The 18,062-nt window shown below is 54.8% G+C and overlaps 1 protein-coding gene across 21 annotated transcripts in view; it reads left to right on the top strand.

Annotated features, from left to right (window-relative positions):
- DMTN (dematin actin binding protein) overlaps nt 1-18,062 on the top strand; it is a 33,738-nt gene that overhangs the window by 7,577 nt on the left and 8,099 nt on the right. For 3 of the 21 annotated variants that reach the window (XR_010159134.1, XR_010159131.1, XM_016958968.4), the window contains exons 2-10: nt 10,168-10,356; nt 10,558-10,632; nt 11,000-11,155; nt 12,489-12,533; nt 12,892-12,991; nt 13,354-13,410; nt 13,655-13,807; nt 15,782-15,906; nt 17,187-17,292. Coding sequence is in view for 2 of the 21 variants with exons in the window: in XM_016958968.4 (XP_016814457.1) it covers nt 10,339-10,356; nt 10,558-10,632; nt 11,000-11,155; nt 12,489-12,533; nt 12,892-12,991; nt 13,354-13,410; nt 13,655-13,807; nt 15,782-15,906; nt 17,187-17,292 (835 nt within the window). In the remaining 19 variants the exon portion in view is untranslated. Of the gene's footprint in view, nt 1-370; nt 500-1,308; nt 1,329-2,495; nt 2,857-10,167; nt 10,357-10,557; nt 10,633-10,999; nt 11,156-12,488; nt 12,534-12,891; nt 12,992-13,353; nt 13,411-13,654; nt 13,808-15,781; nt 15,907-17,186; nt 17,293-18,062 lie in introns of those variants that run through there. The other 18 variants (XR_010159140.1, XR_010159136.1, XR_010159137.1 and 15 more) reach the window with 14 other exon arrangements.

The following is an 18,062-nucleotide window of genomic DNA, read 5'->3' on the forward strand; positions in this document are numbered from 1 at the left end:
TTGTCATGACGCTGGGTTAATGCTCCTCTTGTTTGAAATGGATTGAGCTGCAGCGCTGGTGGAAGAGCGCGCACATCCACACACACACCCTTGCCAGCCACACGCTATCAGCTGGAAGTGGGGAGGGCGCGGGGAGGGCGTGGGGGAGCCAGCAGCCCGCCCGCCCTCCCGCCCCCAGACGAGGACTCCCCAGCACCGGGGGATCCAGGCGGCCGTGGCTTGCAGAGAAGCAGGGTGGGGGCAAGGAGGGTGGGGGCCCAGAGGGGAGATCAGACCGCTCAGCCGAGACCAGCTCCCCTCCTTCGCCAGCTCCCACCCCGCCCACCCACCCTAAGCCGGCATTTTTCCTGTTATTTGTGCTCCGGGGAAGCGCCGCGGGGTTCCTGGAAGAGACACCTATTACCTAGGCTCCTGGGGGAAGTGGCAGCCCGTGGATCTGGCCTACGTCTCTTGGGCCTCTGTGGCCTCAGAGCGTCTGGGCCACACTGTCTGGGAAGAGGTAGGTGGCAGGGTCTCCGCCTCTCCTCCCCTCTGTGGGCACTCTGGGCCACAGCGCTTGCTGGCGAGCCAGGCTTTGGGTGGCAGCAGGGTATCTGGGGGGAGCCCACTGTGGGCCCTGTTCAGTGGGAGGATGGGCTGGCCCCTGGGACCAGCTGGGCCTGATCTAATGGAACCTTCTGATCTGGGGAAGAGGGCCTGGGGTATTCTCATCCCAAGGATGAGAACTGCTCCCAGCCCAATCCCCTCTTTGCTAGCATCTCTGCCTGGCCTACCTAGCTGAGCAGGCCAGCAATGGAAGGGATGGACTGTGGGGGCACGGGGTGGGCAGGGGAGCATTCCCTCTCTGCTGAATACTGGCCCGCTGGCCTCCCCGCAACCATTCCACATGCTCTGGGGGTTGGAGCAGTACATTTAGGGGCCTGAGGCTGTTTGTTTGGCGCCTGCTTTTTAGGGGGAGTGGGAGGAGAGCCTGCCCCCAGCCAGTGGCTGGCCAGGCTGGGGTGGGGCTGAGTGAAGAGTGAGGCTGTGGCAGGGCGCAGCTGCAAGCCCAAGCCCAGTACTCCCCCTGTGCCCGCCGCTGGGGTGCTTGAAGGGGCCAGGGCTGAGCAGACATGCAGCCCCCACAGGGTTCTGGGGCTCCCCCTCCCTAGCTCTGTCCCTCAGGGCCTAGCAGGTCCAGCCCCCTTTCTTGGGCAGACACACCCAGTGTGTCCCTTCCAGGGACCAGTTGCCTGGTTGCGAGAGTCAGGGGAGCAGGGACAGGTCCAAGACAAGGAAGGCAGTTGGGCTGTGGGAATGGGGAGCCCAGGGAAGGCCTCCAGAGCTGGGTAAGTGGAGGGCTCTGTGTATGTTGCTGTACACGTGCACTACTCTGGGATGGATGCCAGGGAGAGGACCGGTGGGTGGGTGTGAGCGGGTGTTGGCAGCACCATGTGTCACAGGGGGCCTCGATGGGAGAGTGGGGGCATGAGCTGGCACACAGGGCTTCAGAGTCTCCCCGCGTGCATGCGTCCTGCAATGGTTTCAGCGCGGGCGCTTCTGCCTGTGCCCACCTGTCCATCTTGTGTCCGTGCTGCCGGCCTCTCTGTGGTCAGGCATCAGACTCCTGGGTGAGGTTGTCCACCCGTGGGTGGATGTCTGCAGAATCCCTCTCCTAGAGCTCCTGGGTGTTGTGGGGACTGGAACAGGGAGGCCCTGGGATCCAGAAAGCTGAATTGAGGCTGCATCTCCCCCAGCTCTGCCAGTCCCACTTGTACAACAGGACCAGCTATAAATGGAGGGGAAGCAGTCCGCCTGAGGGGGCTGCAGGATGCAGAAAGCAGAAAGCGGGGTCTCTTCAGAGGGTGGGTGGAGAGGGCACATAGAAACCAAACCAGAGAGAGACCTAGGAGAAGATGGCTGCACAGATGCGTCTCTGGGTGGGCTAGAGAGGCAGGAGGGGGCACCTGGGCCCGGTTTTGTTGTTATTGAGAGAACAAGGGAGGGCAGGCCTTGAGCAGGGGGACTCCGGGCTCCCCACCCACCCAGGCCTGGTCCTTTATCCGAGTGTGAGAGGGTGCCCTGTAGTGCTGGGTTAGGGGAACCCTCATCCCAGCAGACACAACGGTAAAAAACATTGGAGTAGGGGAGAGGGAGAAAGTGGGAGAAGAGGAGGGAGTCCCCAGGCTCTGCCAGCCTTAGGACAGACTTGGAGTTCAGGCTTCGCCTAAGTAAGGGACACCTCTGATGAGCCACTGGCCCAGAGCAGGCCTCAGCCTCCTGGTGTCCTTTTCCAGTGGCGGGGGGGTGCGGGGAGCAAGGTGCCCTACCCCACCCACATCACACGCATGCACAGCACCCATGGGAGCGCCTGGCCCCTGCCCTGCAGCGCCGCACTGCTCCACCCTCCCTGCCCCTCCCCACCCAGGATGCTGTTTTGGGAACTGGTGACCTAGCTGGATTCTGCCTTTATTTCTGGCATTGAATTGTTGCCACAGTAACTGCGGGGGTGGGGCTGGGTAGGGGAGAGGGTGAAAGGGAAAGAGGGAGGGAGGGAGAAAAGATGAAGAAAGCCAAGAAAAGGGACCAGAAGAGAAAGCAGAAAGACAGGAGGAAGAAAGGGAGAGAGGGCCAGGCAGCCGCACTGTGAACAGAACAGGAGAAGGCGAAGCGGGGCAAAGTTCCCTGCCCACCGACGCCAGCCTGCTTGGATGACTTGCCTCGTTTCATAATTCACTTACTGTCTGCACCAGCCGGCCTCCAGCCTGGCTGGACCCTGCTGCCTGTGTGGCCCGGAGCCAGAGGCCCCCACACTCCCAGCTGCTCTTCTACAGATGCCATCAACGAGCAGGACTCTGGGTGGCTCCACTGTCTAAGGTTAGCACGTGGGACCCCCAAGTCCCACATTTTGATTGAACTGGGATCTTTGGTACTCATTGAAAAGAGCACTTGGCTTTGGCCTCAGGCAGGCCGGGGTAGGGATTCTGGCTTGGCTTCTATTTGGGGGGCCTTCGGCAAGTTCACCTCTCAGCTTCATTTTTGCTCATCTCTAAATGAGGAGAATGTCGTTTTGTGTGAGGTTTAGAGAGGATGTATGAAAGTCCCAAGTATACAGGGGCTGCCACCAAGCAGGTAGTGGTTGGCTGGAGACAGGAGCACAGCTAGACCAGGGGCCCTCCACCCCGAAGCTGCCATTCTGCCTGCGGAGGCTTCATTTCTAAAAGTCCAGGGGAGCCACAGTCTGGATCAGTTTCTGCCTGGAAGAAGAGCGCGCCAGGATGAGTGGGCACAAACTCGGAGGGCCCAGTGGGCGGGTCTTATCACCCACATCCCGGGGAGCTGTGGAGAGGAGAGGGTGGTGGGTGAGGTGGGGCTGGGCTGGTGGCTCAGATAAGGCAGGGACACACAGCTGGGGGAGGGTGGGGCTGAGATGGAGGGCGAGCGGCCGGCTGGCGTCCGACCAGGGCCAGGGGCAGCTGAGCTGTCCCTTCCGTCACCTGGACCTGCCTTCCTCTGTGGTGCTCTCCCTTCCTCCCTCCCTCCCCTCTTCCTGCTGCAGCTCGCCCTTTCTATCTCTTTGTGCACGGAGGTCGCTGGGACCTTGGGGATGCAGGCACAGACAGGCGGGGTGCATGGATGGGAGAGGGGTCTGGATGGGAGGAGGTGGAGTGAGCTGGCACTGACCTGCGAGAAATGAGCTTTGATGGAAAGGGCTACTTGTGGGTGGAGTAGGCAGGGTGTGATTTGAGAGAAGCCAAGGAAACTCTCTCTCTCTTTCTCTCTTTCTGTCTCTCTCTCTCTCTCTCCCCCTCACACATGCGCACGCGCACACACACATATACACACACTCTTCTCCACCCCCATTTTCCCGGCTGGCCTTCTGACAGCTTAAAATTTAACCAGTACAAACATTATGCCTTAAGGCTAGGCCCACCTTTACATGCAAATGCCCCCCAAGGGGTAAGACAAAATTTCTGCCTCTGTGGAAATAATTTATCAACCAACATGCTCTCTAACAAATGGCAGGGGGTGGCACCAGGGTGCAGGGCCCTGGCTGACCCCAGGAAGCAGACCCAGATGCTAAAGGGCAAGACCCAGCAGTGGGGTTGTGGGCAGGAAGGGACTGGAGACAGAGCAGAGGTGAGAGGCCAGAGGCTTAGTGACTCACACCAGCTTTGCCTGGGTGGTATCCTGGTGAATGGTTTTAGAAATCAGACAGACCTGAGCTTATATTCCACACAATACTGTGTCCTTGACCAACTACTTGACTTGTTCAAGTCTCAACTTCTTCATGTGCAAACGAGGTACTCGCCAATCCAAGCCAACCCACAAGATTGGAATGTAAGGGTTAAATTGAAACAAAGATGGGCTGGGCAGGGGCTCACGCCTATGATCCCAACATTTTGGGAGGCAGAGGTGGGAGGATCACTTGAGCCCAGGAACTCGACACCAGGTTGGGCAACATAGGGAGACCCCATCTTTACCAAAAAAAAAAAATTTGTTTTGAATTAGCCGGGTGTTGTGGAGTACTCCTGTAGTCCCAGCTACTCGGGAGACTGAGGCAGGAGAATGGGTTGGGCCTGGGAGGTCGAGGCTGCAGTGAGCTATGATCATGCCACTGTGCTCCAGCCTTGGTAACAGAGTGAGACCCTGTCTCAAAAAAAAAAAAAGAAAGAAAGAAAGAAAGAAAAAATGTGAACTGCCCAGCACAGTGCCAGCCGTAACACAGACGTTCTATAAATGGCAGCTGTTCATATGACTGTGACCATCAGGATTTTGAATCATGTTTCTGAGTGCCTGTGCCTCTGGCACGGTATTTGTGCACGTGTGAGTATGGGGATATATGACCACATACTCCTGAGACATGGCTTACCCTGGGCCACTCACCTTTCACCTCTCTGAGTAGCCACCACTCTGACAGATAGCCACTTTCACACTCTGTACCCCTCCCCCCGGTGGTGTTTCAGGAAGATTCCAGGGCCTCCCCGAGGCTCCAGAACACACTGAAGTTATCCAGTCTCCCTCCTGCCCCTCTCTGTGTGCAGCTGCACACGCTCCTCAGAGTGACCCCTCCAAACCTCTGACTCACCTGTAAGATCTGCAGAGAACCTTAATTCTCATTTTTTTTTTTTTTTTTTTTTTTTTTGAGACAGAATCTCACTCTGTTGCCCAGGCTGGAGTGCAGTGGTGTAATCATAGCCCACTACAGCCTCAAATCCCTGGGCTCAAGTGATCCTCCTGCCTCAGCCTCCCAAGTAGCTGGGACCACAGATGTGCACCACCATGCCCGGATAATTCTTCATTTTTTAAAAAGTAAAGACAGGGCTCACTGTATTTCCCAGGCTGACCTCAAACTCCTGGCCTCAAGTGATCCTCCTGCCTTGGCCCCCGAAGTGTTGGGATTACAGGCATAAGCCTCTGTACCTGGCCACCATCTCTCACTTTTGCTGGGAAAATGGAAGCCCTGTATGGTTGTTACCCAACTTCTTTCCCTGTCCTCTCCTTTCCAGGGAGTGCAGCAGTGACATGATCATAGCTCACTGCAGCCTTGACCTCCTAGGATCAACCCATCCTCCTGCCTCAGCCTCCAAGTAGCTGGGACTATAGGCGTACTTCACGACACCCAGCTAATTAAAAAAAAAAAAATTCCTTTGTAGAGATAGGGTCTCTCTATGTTGCCCAGGCTGGTGTCAAATTCCTGGGCTCAAGTGATTCTCCCACCTCTGCGTCCCAAAGTGTTGGGGTTATAGGCATAAGCCACTGCCCAGCTCATCTTTGTTTCCGGGGAGCCTTTCTTCCCAAATCCAGTCTTGTACTTGGCTGTGAACTTGATCCCTTCCCTCCTGCTGCCGTCTTGCTCCACCCAGCTAGTGCCCACTGCCCCCTGCAGCCTCAGTCTTTCCTGTCTACCGTTCCCTCTCTGCTGTCTGCAAACACATTAAAGGCCTTAGGCCAATCTTATCTCCTCCAAAACGACCCTGCCCTTCTATCACACTTCTTGGAAGGGCCACTCCCCCTGGCTGTACCACCTGGCCAGCACCCCCATCACCCCCCCAGTCCCTAACCACGAGGCCACTATGGCCTGACATTCGAGCTGGAGGAAAAGCACTTCTCCTCACCTTCTCCACGGTGACACTTGGCTTCCATGATGTTCTACTCTCTCAGCCCCTCCCTCTATCCCTCCCTCCCTCCCATTCTTTCTCTCAATATGTTTTGCACATTTACTGTGTATCAGACCCTTTGCTGAAAACACAAAGACTCACTAGAGACTCCCTGGCCCCTGCGAGCTGCCATCTAGTTTTCCTCTCTCTTTCTGACTGTGCCATCTCTGGCTATTTCTTTTCAGTTCCCCAGGTTCCCAGGATGCTGTTTTTGACCTTCTTTCTCCCTTGGCAATCTCAGGTTTGGACTACCATCTCTAGGCAAATGGCACCCACATCTCTGGTTCCAGCCTGGCCTCTTCCGTAGGTTCCTTTCCTCCTGGACATTCCTACCTGTTCCCCTGATGCACTCACTACAGCCTCCACCTGTCAAAGTGACTTCCTCCTTTCCCCTTCTCCCAGTCTCTCAGACTTGCAGCCTCCTTCATGGGCACCCCAGATCCAGTCCTGCTTTGCACATTCTGCCTCTAGGGTTTCTCCCATTTGCCCTCTCTCCTTCCTGCCCAAGTCTAGATCTTTACAGTGCCCTGCTGAACTACTGCTGCAGCTTCCGGGCTGGTCTCCCGGCAGACCTGGATCGCCTCTGCCTGTCCAGTCTGGCTCTCAGGCTGCCACCAGATTCATTTTCCCAAAACACTGCTTGAATCATGTAACTTCTTTGCTTATAAAAAGTTTTTGAGCCTTCTGTGCCCCCCTGTTGCCAACAGATTATGACCTAACCCTAGGCTGGGTTCAGGGCCTCCATGATCTGGCTGGCCTCCATGATCTGGCCTCGACCTCCTGTCCCAAATGCATCTCAACCTCATGACCTCTCCAGTCCAGCCATATTTGCTGTTCCCCAGGCAGGCCCAGTGCATCCCCATGTCCCCACCTTATGCTGCTTTCTCTATCAGGAGCCCCTTTTTCCATTTTTGCATGATCTCAAACTGGGCATCTTTCAAGGCCGACCTCAGATACCTCTTCCTCCAATAAACCCTTTCCCCTCTCTTGACACCCCAGCAGGAGGAATCTCTCCTGTGACTTTTCATAGTGCTTTATACTTTCTTATATGGTACATGTAATTTTCTGCTTTGCATGGGAGTTATCTAGATGCATGCCTTATTTCTGGAGGAGCAGCTTAGCTCCTCTGACTCATCTTTCTGTTCTCCATAAGACTTACCACAGAGTCCTGCTCTGTGTTCATTGCAGAATAGGTGCTCAGAAAGTATTTGTTGAATGGATGAATAAAACAATACATGACTAAGTAGATGGATGTATGGATTCAGGGATGGATGAATGGATGGAGAGATGGATGGATGCAGGGATGCAGGGATGGATGGATGCAGGGATGCAGGGACGGATGGATGGATGGAGAGATGGATGGATGGATGGATAGATGCAGGAATGGATGGATGGATAGAAGGATGGATGGATGGATGGAGAGATGGATGGATGGATGGATGGATGGATAGATGCAGGAATGGATGGATGGATAGAAGGATGGATGGATGGATGGATAGATGAATGCAGGGATGGATAGATGGATGAACAGATACATGCATGCATGGATAAGCATTTGCCCCTAGGCCTAAGCCAAGTGTATAGCTAGTTTGGTATTAGCTATAAACAAAGTAAAGATAAGAGAGGAGAGGGAGCTAACAGCTCTTCAAGTATGTACCAGAATTTATTCTTCTTTTCGCTTAATTAAAAGCATTACAAAGCAACTACTGAGAAGGCGAGAGGAGTATAAAGTTCCAGAATGGAGTCTTTCCATGGGCACCAACACCTTGTGTGACTCTAATGGCCAGAGGTTTTTTTTTTTTTGAGACGGAGTCTCGCTCTGTCGCCCAGGCTGGAGTGCAGTGGGACAATCTCGACTCACTGCAAGCTCCGCCTCCTGGGTTCATGCCATTCTCCTACCTCAGCCTCCTGAGTAGCTGGGACTACAGGCGCCCGCCACCACACCTAGCTAATTTTTTGTATTTTTAGTAGAGACAGGGTTTCACTGTGTTAGCCAGGATGGTCTCAGTCTCCTGACCTTGTGATCTGCCCGCCTTGGCCTCCCAAAGTGCTGGGATTACAGGTGTGAGCCACCGCGCCCGGCCTGCCAGAGTCTTCTTTTGGAGATGCCATGGTTCTAGAATTCCAAACAGACTTGAGAATCTGGCAGGTTCTAGCTTTCCTCACTCTCACCTAATACTGAGTACTAGGTAGGCACTGTGAATCGTGCTGAAGACACAGTCATTTTCAGCTCCACGACTCTGGACAAATTTTTAACTTCTCTGAGCCCGTTTCCTTATCTGTAAATGGGTCTACCTTATAGGGTTGTTGGGGCAATGAAACAAAATAATCCTTTTAAAGGGCTTCTCAAAGTACCTAGCACATAATGAGCATTCAAAAAATGATAGCTCTTTGCCACCCAAGCTGGAATACGGTGGTGTGATCACAGCTCACTGCAGCCTTGACATCATGGGCTCAAGTAATGCTCCCACCTCAGTCTCCAGAGTAGCTGAGATGACTACAGCTGCATATCACTACATCTGGCTAATTTTTACATTTTTGCTAGAGACGAGGTCTCCCTATGTTGCCTGGGCTGGCCTCGAACTCCTGACCTCAAGCCATCCTCTCTCCTTGGCCTCCCACATAGCTCTTATTGTTGTTTTCACCCTCCTGCGATTAGTAGTCTGTCTAGTTAGGGAGAAAACATGTTCCCTGTAATCAAGTGCTTAGCTACATTGGTCTGTTTTTAAGTCCCACTGGAATTCAGAGAAGGGTTGATCCATGAGGACTAGACTAGTACAGGAGGCCTCCCAGAGGAGCGGCTTTGGGATGGCCCTGGAAGGCTGGAGGCACCTGAGAGGCAGAGAGGTGGACAGAGCAGTGGAAGGTGTCAAAAGCAGGAAGGTAGGGTTGGGCGCGGTGGCTCACGTCTGTAATCCCAGCACTTTGGGAGGCCGAGGCAGGTGGATCACTTGAGGTCAGGAGTTCAGGACCAGCCTGGCCGATATGGTGAAACCCCATCGCTACTGAAAATACAAAAATTAGCCAGGCACACGCCTGTAATCCCAGCTACTCGGGAGGCTGAGACAGGAGAATCGCTTGAACCTGGGAGGCGGAGGTTGCAGTGAACCGAGATGGCACCCCTGCACTCCGGCCTGGGCGACAGAGCAAGACCTTTTTTTTTTTTTTTTTTTTTTTTAACAAGGGAGGGTCTTACTCTGTCACCCAGGCTGGAGTGCAGTGGTGCGATCTCGGCTCACTGCAGCCTCGATCTCCTGGGCTCAAGTGATCCTCTCACCTCAGCCTCCCGAGTAGCTGGGACTACAGGCATCCAGCACCACGCCTGGCTAATTTTTAAAATTTTTTTTGTAAAGACAAGGTTTCGCTATGTTGTCCAGCCTGGTCTCAAACGCCTGGGTTCAAGCAATCCTCCTGCCTCAGCCTCGCAAAGTGCTGGGATTGCTGGCGTGAGCCACTTATGCCCGACCTATGCAGTGTTTTAAAAATAATTTTTTCCATGAAACAAAGTTTGTGTGAAGTTCTGACGTGTGGAATTTCCACCTGTGCGTTATGGTAGGCACTCACAGAGTTTCGGAGTGCGGATGTCAGGTTTTGGATGAGGGATGCCGAAGCCGGGCTGCTCAGGGAACCCTCTGTGTTAACCCTTCCTGGGCGAGCGCGGGGAGGTGGCGGCGGGGACAGTGCCCCGAGCGGGAGTGGGACCAGCGGCCGGGAGGGGAGGGCCTGAGCCAGGGCCGCAGGCCGGGCCGGGGCGGGGAGGGCAGGTGCGGCGGGGCCAGGCCGTGGAGGCCTCCGCCCGGGCAGCCGGCTGACCCCTGCCGTCATTTCCTTTGAAGCCAGAGAACAATGGCTCAAAAACAAGCGCAGCCCGTCCTTCGGTCGCCTCCCGTCCACGCGCGCGTTCTCCGGGGCTGAGCGGATGGGAAGCCTCAGCCGCAAGGGGCCCGGCTGCCTGGAGAGCGGCCGCCCGCGGAGGCCCCGCAGCCTAACGCCGCCCCGGCGCGGCCTCCCTCCCTTCTCCCCGCAGCCTGGAGAGTCACCGCCGAGGGATGAGGACGCGCCAGCCCGGTGGGACGCGCCAGCTGCTTTCGCGGCCCCAAGCGCGCAGCGCCCAGCAGCCGCGCCGAGCCTGACACGCTGTCCTCTCCCCTCGCGCACAGGGCTCTGCGAGTGACCCGGCAGGCGAGCTCCGTGCTGCATGGAACGGCTGCAGAAGGTGCGCGGCGCCGCCCCGGGCCGGGGACGCCGAGGGCGGGTGGGGGCCGCTTGGGAGTCCAGGGCGCCACCTGGTGGCCACCCGCCGCGCAGCGCCGCGCAGCGCCGCGCAGCGCCCCGGGTCCCCCAGGCCTAGGGCCGCCCCCGCCCCGCTCCCGCACACACGCACGTGCCCACCCGCCCGCCTTCTCGCTCTCCCCAGCAACCACTTACCTCCCCCGGGAGCGTGAGCCCCTCCCGAGATTCCAGTGTGCCTGGCTCTCCCTCCAGCATCGTGGTGAGTACCCCTCTCGGCCACCAGCAACCCCTGGCTGGGAGGGGGGAGGGTGGGGAACCCCTGGCTGCTAGGGTGCCTTCCCGCAGAGCCTCCCCAGTGGTGGTCCCGCCGGTGCTGGCGGGCAGAGAGAACCCAGAAACCCAGAGAAGCTCCCATATCCCCCTTCCACTGGTCTGGCCTCGTTAATCCGAAGTGCTAGGCAAAGGACTATCATGTTTTAAGGTGACTAATTTCTTAAAATAATAGAATTGTTAACGTCTGCAATGGCGGTCCGTTTTCTTGGTAATTAACGTAAGGCTAGCTAGCAGGGCCAGTGTCCTAGGCGGGGCTTTCGGCACAGTAGTTTCACGCGCACCTTTCCCTTCAGGCCAAGATGGACAATCAGGTGCTGGGCTACAAGGACCTGGCTGCCATCCCCAAGGACAAGGCCATCCTGGACATCGAGCGGCCCGACCTCATGATCTACGAGCCTCACTTCACTTATTCCCTCCTGGAACACGTGGAGCTGCCTCGCAGCCGCGAGGTGAGGGGGCTCCTCTTGGGCAGGACTCCGGGGGAGGCCCCCCCCAGCCACAATGGGTGGGGACCGATCCCTCCCATGCTTCCTTTCCTGGAGGTCTGCCTCGGCAAAGCAAGAGAGGGAACTGTGCGCAGGAACCAACCAGTCAGTCCGTCCGGTGTTCAAGAGAGCAGGCAGAACGGTCTCTGGGCTGGCATGTGGCTCAGATGTAGAGGGGTGGACACCTTTGGATGGCAGCAACACACAAGAGGCACAAAGAGCAAGATTTGTGGAAACAGTTCAGAAGCATTGAGAGTGGGGGCTGAAAGTCTAGCGGAGGGACCCATGTGATGTTGTGGCCTCAGCTTACCCTCGTGTAAAATAGAGGTGACCTTTCTGCCCATCCACGCGCAAGGTAGTGAAGGTGCAGGAGACAGTGCAAGGCAGGTACTCATCAACTGCCTCCAAGACAGGGTAGCGTCGTGGCTGACCAGTGACAGGGGGCTAGATCATGGGGTGACTTCAGTACCTGCGTGATGAACCCCGACCTCATCCTTGGATGCTTCTTGGTCTTGTCTCTTCTATTTGTTTTGAGGCTCTGAGGACAGGACCAACTATTCCCCAACTGGTTCCCAGGCTAGGCACGGTGGCTCACACCTATAATCCCAGCACTTTTGGAGGCCAAGGTGGGAGGGTCACTTGAGGCCAGGAGTTTGAGACCAGTCCAGGCAACACAGGGAGACCCCCATCTCTACAAAAATTAGCAAGGTGTGGTGCTGTGCACCTGTAGTTTCAGCTGCTCAGGAGGCTGAGGTGGGAGGATCCCTTGAGGCTGGGAAGGGGAGGCTGCAGTGAGCTGTGATAGAGCTACTGCATTTAGGCTGGGCAACAGAGTGAGACTACAAGAAAGAAAGATGAGAGAGGGATAGAGGAGAAAGAATAAGAGACAAGAGAGAAGAAAGTGGAGAGAGAGAGGAAGGAAAGAGGGAAGGAAGGGAGGAAGGCAGGGAAAGAAAGAAAAAGGACAAAGGAAGTAGGAAAAAATTAAAAGAAAGATGAGAGCGGGAGAGAGGAGAAAAGGGGAGGAGAGAGGAAGGAAGGAAGGAAGGAAGAAAAGAGTGCCCTTGGAGCCCCAGGCGTACTGAGCAAGGCTCGCGTGCTTCTCTGTGCCTCCTGTGGGAAGGCTGAGGACTTTGTGCAGGGAACTGTGGGAAGGATCCAAGAAAGCAGAGGTGGCCCAGAAGCTGGCCAGGAAAGTGTGCAGCTTTGGGTGGGGGATGAGGTGGCCTCTCTGGAATTCTAGGGAAGAGGCTGAATCTGCCCCTGTAGCTCTGACCAGCCCCCTCTCCATTCACAGCGCTCGCTGTCACCCAAATCCACATCCCCCCCACCATCCCCAGAGGTGAGTCTGCCCCACACCTGCAACTTGCCCTGCCCTGCCCTGAAGGGGATCCTAACTCCCTCCCCTCACACATCAGACCTAGCTCTGCAGAGCCCAGGGAGTGCCCGAATCAGTGGCCCCCTGGCTGTCACTGGCCAGCTCTGTGTCCATCATTCTGTCGGACCCAGGACCTCAACCCTCTCTCCCTGGGCCAGGCACCATCAGTAGGTCCTTGGAACTGTGCCACAACATTGCCCTGGGTTTGGAGGGATGCAGCCGGCCAGGATGGGAGGACAGAGAGGGTGGTGTGAGCTGATGGGGTGCATGTGTGGGTTGGAGGGGGTTAGGGGCCCTGGAGCCACACGCTTCTGCTCTGCAGGTGTGGGCGGACAGCCGGTCGCCTGGAATCATCTCTCAGGCCTCGGCCCCCAGAACCACTGGAACCCCCCGGACCAGCCTGCCCCATTTCCACCACCCTGGTAGGTCTTCTCAGCACGACCTCATTGTTTCCTAAGACTTTCTCCATCAGGAACCCCAATCCCCTTAAGCTCAGTCCCCCACTCTCTGGGGTATATGCTCGCCTCAGAGCTAAGTAGGCCCCAGGAGGCCAGGACCCCTCCCAGAGATGGGAGACCTGTCACTTTTTCTCTCTCCCCCAGCCGGAAAAGTGTAAAATGTCCCAAACCCCTGAGGGGCAGTGCCAGGAATGCCAGCCCTGTCTTGGCTCTTGACAGGGGCCAGTGAGTTCCCCACCTTGTCCCGTTCCATCATCTCCATTCTCCTGGCCCCAGCCTCCCTGCCATCAGCATGTCCTCCTCCTCATCTGTTCTTCCTCCCACAGAGACCTCCCGCCCAGATTCCAACATCTACAAGAAGCCTCCCATCTATAAGCAGAGAGGTGAGGGCGCCCCTGGCTCACCAGAGCCTGCTTCCGGCTGCATGCTGGGAGGCCGTGCCCTGGGGCTGCGGGCTGGCTGGAGGGGGTCGGGAGGATAGCATGTCACAGCAGCACGTGTGCCCCGTGCTCAGCGTGTACACTGCTTTTACCTGCAGGACCTCACAGGTGTGAGGGGGGAGGGGTGAAGGTAGCCAAGTTGGCCTCGGGCAGGGCACACCTGGCTGACCCTGGCCTTTGTCTGCAGAGTCCGTGGGAGGCAGCCCTCAGACCAAGCACCTCATCGAGGATCTCATCATCGAGTCATCCAAGTTTCCTGCAGCCCAGCCCCCAGACCCCAACCAGCCAGCCAAAATCGAAACCGACTACTGGCCATGCCCCCCGTCTCTGGCTGTTGTGGGTAGGAGAGATGGGGAGAGTGGAATGGGTGGTCTGGGAAACCCCTGCACTCCCTCCCCTTGGCTCTTGCTGCAGCCCGTGAACCCACTCCCACCCCTGCCCTATGGTGTCCTCGTGGGCTTTTTCCTACCTTCAGGAGCCCCCAGGCTCCTTGCTCACTCACTCTCTGTGTTCCCATAGCGCTTGGTGTAAGTGGCCCTTTTATTGGTCATTCATTTGCTTTCCATTCATTTATTTCCTGACTCAACAGACATGTATCAAACTTCTGCATCCCAGGCTCTGTGAGGGGAGCACTGGGAAAGAGAAAGATAAATGATAGATGGTTTGGTCCCCAGCGAATTTTATTTTAATTTTTATTTTTATCCATTTATGGCGTACAGGTGTAATTGGTTACCTGCATAGATTGCACAGTGGTGAAGTCAGGGTTTTTATGATATTGTTATCTGAATACTGCACGTTGTATCCATTAAGCAATTTCCCATCACCACCCCCCACACCCTTCTGAGTTGCCATGGTCCATCATCCCACTCTCTACATCCATGCGTACACACTATTAAGCTCCCACTATGAGTGAGAACATGCAGTCTTTGTCTTTCTGTGTCTTGTTTGACTTAAGACAATGGCCTCCAGTTCCATTCATGTTGCTGCACCCACTGAATTTCAGTCATGAGTGTGTGTATGTGTGTGTTGCCTACCCAGCTTCATGGCAAGGTGAGAAAATGTTACTCTTATTTTATTGTATTTTTATTTTATTTATTTATTTGAGATGGAGTCTCACTCTGTTGCCCCAGACTGTAGTGCAGTGGCACAATCTTGGCTCACCACAACCGCCACATCCCGAGTTCAAGCAATTCTCCTGCCTCAGCCTCCTCAGTAGCTGGGATTACAGGCATGCACCACCACACCTGGCTAATTTTTTGTATTTTTAGTAGATATGGGTTTTCATTATGTTGGCCAGGCTGATCTCAAACTCCTGACCTCCAGTGATCCACCCGCCTGTCTCCCAAACTGCTGGAATTACAGGCGTGAGCCACCATGCCTGACTCTCTTTTTAAATTTTGAGACAGGAAGTCTTGCTCTATTGCCCAGGCTGGAGTGCAGTGGCGAGATCTCGGCTCACTGCAACTTCTACCACCTGAGTTCAAGCGATTTTCCTGTTTCAGCCTCGCAAGTAGCTAGGATTACAGGTGCCCACCACCACACCTGGCTAATTTTTATATTTATATTTATATTTATTTATTTATTTGGAGACAGAGTCTTGCTCTGTCACCCAGGCTGGAGTGCAGAGGCCTAATCTTGGTTCACTGCAAGCTCTGCCTCCCGGGCTCACGCTATTCTCCTGCCTCAGCCTCCTGAGTAGCTGGGACTACAGGCGCCCGCCACCACGCCCAGCTAATTTTTTTGTATTTTTAATAGAGATGGCGTTTCACCATGTTCGCCAGGATTGTCTCGATCTCCTGACCTTGTGATCCGCCTGCCTTGGCCTCCCAAAGTGCTGGGATTACAGGCATGAGTCCCCGCGCCCGGCCTATTTTTATTTTTAAATATTTATTTATTTATTAAGACAGGATCTCACTCTGTTGCCCAGGATGGAGTGCAGTGACTCCATCACAGTTCACTGTAGCCTCGAATTACTGGGCTCAAGCAATCCACCTACTTCAGTGTCCCCAGCAGCTGGGACTACAGGCATGCCCTACCACCCCGGGCTAATTTTTAAAAATAATTTTCTATAGAGACTATATTACCCCAGGCTGTTCTCAAATTCCTGGGCTCAAGCGATCCTCCCACCTCAGCCTCCCAATGTGTTGAGATTACAGGCATGAGTCATCTACCCACCCTACTTTATTTTTTAAAAAAATTTTGTAGTGGCCTTATCAAGGTCCAGCCCAGAGCAGTGCACAGAGGCTGTGCCATGTAAACACACACTGACCCCATGGCGAGTGACTCCCTGCCCACCTTTGCTTGTGTCTCCTAGAGACAGAATGGAGGAAGCGGAAGGCGTCTCGGAGGGGAGCAGAGGAAGAGGAGGAGGAGGAAGATGACGACTCTGGAGAGGAGATGAAGGCTCTCAGGGAGCGTCAGAGAGAGGAACTCAGTAAGGTAGCATCTCGCCACCCCCACCCTCCACCCCTGTGCAGGAGTCTCGCTCTGTTGCCCAGGCTGGCTTGCAGTGGCATGATCTCAGATCACTGCAACCTCCGCTCCCAGGTTCAAGTGATTCTCCTGCCTCAACCTCTTGCGTAGCTGGGATTACAGGCACACCACCACCTCGCCCAGCTAATTTTTTTTTTTTTTTTTTGTATTTTTAATAGAGATAAGGTTTTGCCATGTTGGCCAGGCTGGTCTCGAACTCCTGACCTCAAGCGATCCGCCCACCTCGGCCTCCCAAAGTGCTTGAATTACAGGCGTGAGCCACTATGCCCAGCCTACCCTGTGTCTTTCTGGGGACAGAAGTTCTGGCTCCGTAGCTAGTCGAAGGGGTTCCTACCCGAAAAGCATGCTTTTTGGAACATGTTGGGGAGCCTCTTCTTGCCAAGACCCCAGGATTTTGCTTGTGAAGGGACACCTGGACTTTATGCTGCTTTCTGGGGGACACTACTTGATATTAGGGTCAAAAGCACAGAAAAGGGTGGTCCCATCAGAGCTGGGAGCTAGCAGCCTGAGTGATCCATGGGAGGAGAGAAAAGGAGAGCATGGGCTACGGGCCTCCAGGGGAGGAGGGAGAACCATGGAAAGACCATTGACAGTGACATGGGCCTAGGCTCTGAGCAGGGTGACCTGGGACAAGGACAGGGAGGCCGCCGTGGTAGAGTTCTAGCAAGCAGCTCTGACTCCTGGCTTTCAAGGGTGGCCAAACCCATTGTGGCCATGTGTCAGCCACGAACAAGAGGCTCTGTGAGCTCCAGGGCACAAACCAGCCACTTGGGAAATGTCCGCAGTCCTGCCTGCAGCATGGCCCAACTCTAGACCTTCTAGAGATAAGAAATGAGTATTGGCCCAGCACAGTGGCTCACACCTGTAATCCCAACACTTAGGGAGGCCGAGGCAGGAGGATCACTTGAGCCCAGGATTTTGAGACAAGGCTAGGCAACATGGTGAAACCCCATCTGTATATAAAAAAAAAAACAATTAGCTAGCTGAGTGTGGTGGTGCATTCCTGTGGTCCCAGCTCCTCAGGAGGCTGAGGAGGTTGGATTGCTTGAGCCCAGGAGGTCAAGGTTGCAGTGAGCCATGTTTGTGCCACTGAACTCCAGCCTGGGTGACAGAGTGAGACCCTGTCTCAAAAAAAAAAAAAAAGAAAGAAAGAAAGAAAGAAAAAGAAAAAAAAGAAACATTCAAGTGTCTAAGTCTTGGCTCCATCTTCCTTTCTCCCTCTTCAGGTTACTTCCAACTTGGGAAAGATGATCTTGAAAGAAGAGATGGAAAAGTCATTGCCGATCCGAAGGAAAACCCGCTCTCTGCCTGACCGGACACCCTTCCATACCTGTGAGTGCTGTGGAGGGGGCTCAGAGTCACCTGGCCAGAGATGGAGGCCTGACTCTGTGCATCTGTTGACTTGTGACACATACAGGATGCAATCCCTGACCCAAAGCACGGCTGCTCTCTTGGGAGCAAGAATCCCAGTCATGGAACAATGTCAGATGATAAATGAGAGAATCGGCTAAAATAGAATTCAGCAAGTTTGGTTTAATTTAACAACCATTTATTGAGCGTTTACCATGTGCTAGGCACTGGGCATATAAGCAGGGAAAAAATCTAGTCTTGTCCTCTGGTAGCTTGCTGTTGGCGGGGAAACTGTCATGGAACGTGGGGTTTCGATGCAGTGTGGCCGGTATTGTGATCAAGGTGCGCGGGGTGCTTTGGGAGCACAGCAACAGGGCCTGGGAGGCCAAACTGAGGGGTTTTGTTGTTGTTGTTTGTTGTTTGTTTGTTTTATTGAGACAGGGCCTTGCTCTGTTGCCCAGGCTGGAATACAGTGGTGCACTCTCAGCTCACTGCAAACTCCACCTCTCAGGCTCAAGCAATCCTCCTACCTCAGCCTTCTGAGTAGCTGGGATTACAGGTGTGCGTCACCATGCCTGGCCAATTTTTAAAATTTTCTGTAGTGACAAGGTCTCACAATGTTGCCCAGACTGGGCTCGAACTCCTGGACTCAAGCAATCATCCCGCCTTGGCCTCCCAAACTGTTGGGATTATAGGTGTGAATCACCGCGTCTAGCTTAAACTGAGTCTTGAAGGCCGAGACCAAGCAAGCC

The sequence above is a fragment of the Pan troglodytes genome, chromosome 7 (assembly GCF_028858775.2).
Source record: "Pan troglodytes isolate AG18354 chromosome 7, NHGRI_mPanTro3-v2.0_pri, whole genome shotgun sequence".
NCBI classification, from domain to species: domain Eukaryota; kingdom Metazoa; phylum Chordata; class Mammalia; order Primates; family Hominidae; genus Pan; species Pan troglodytes.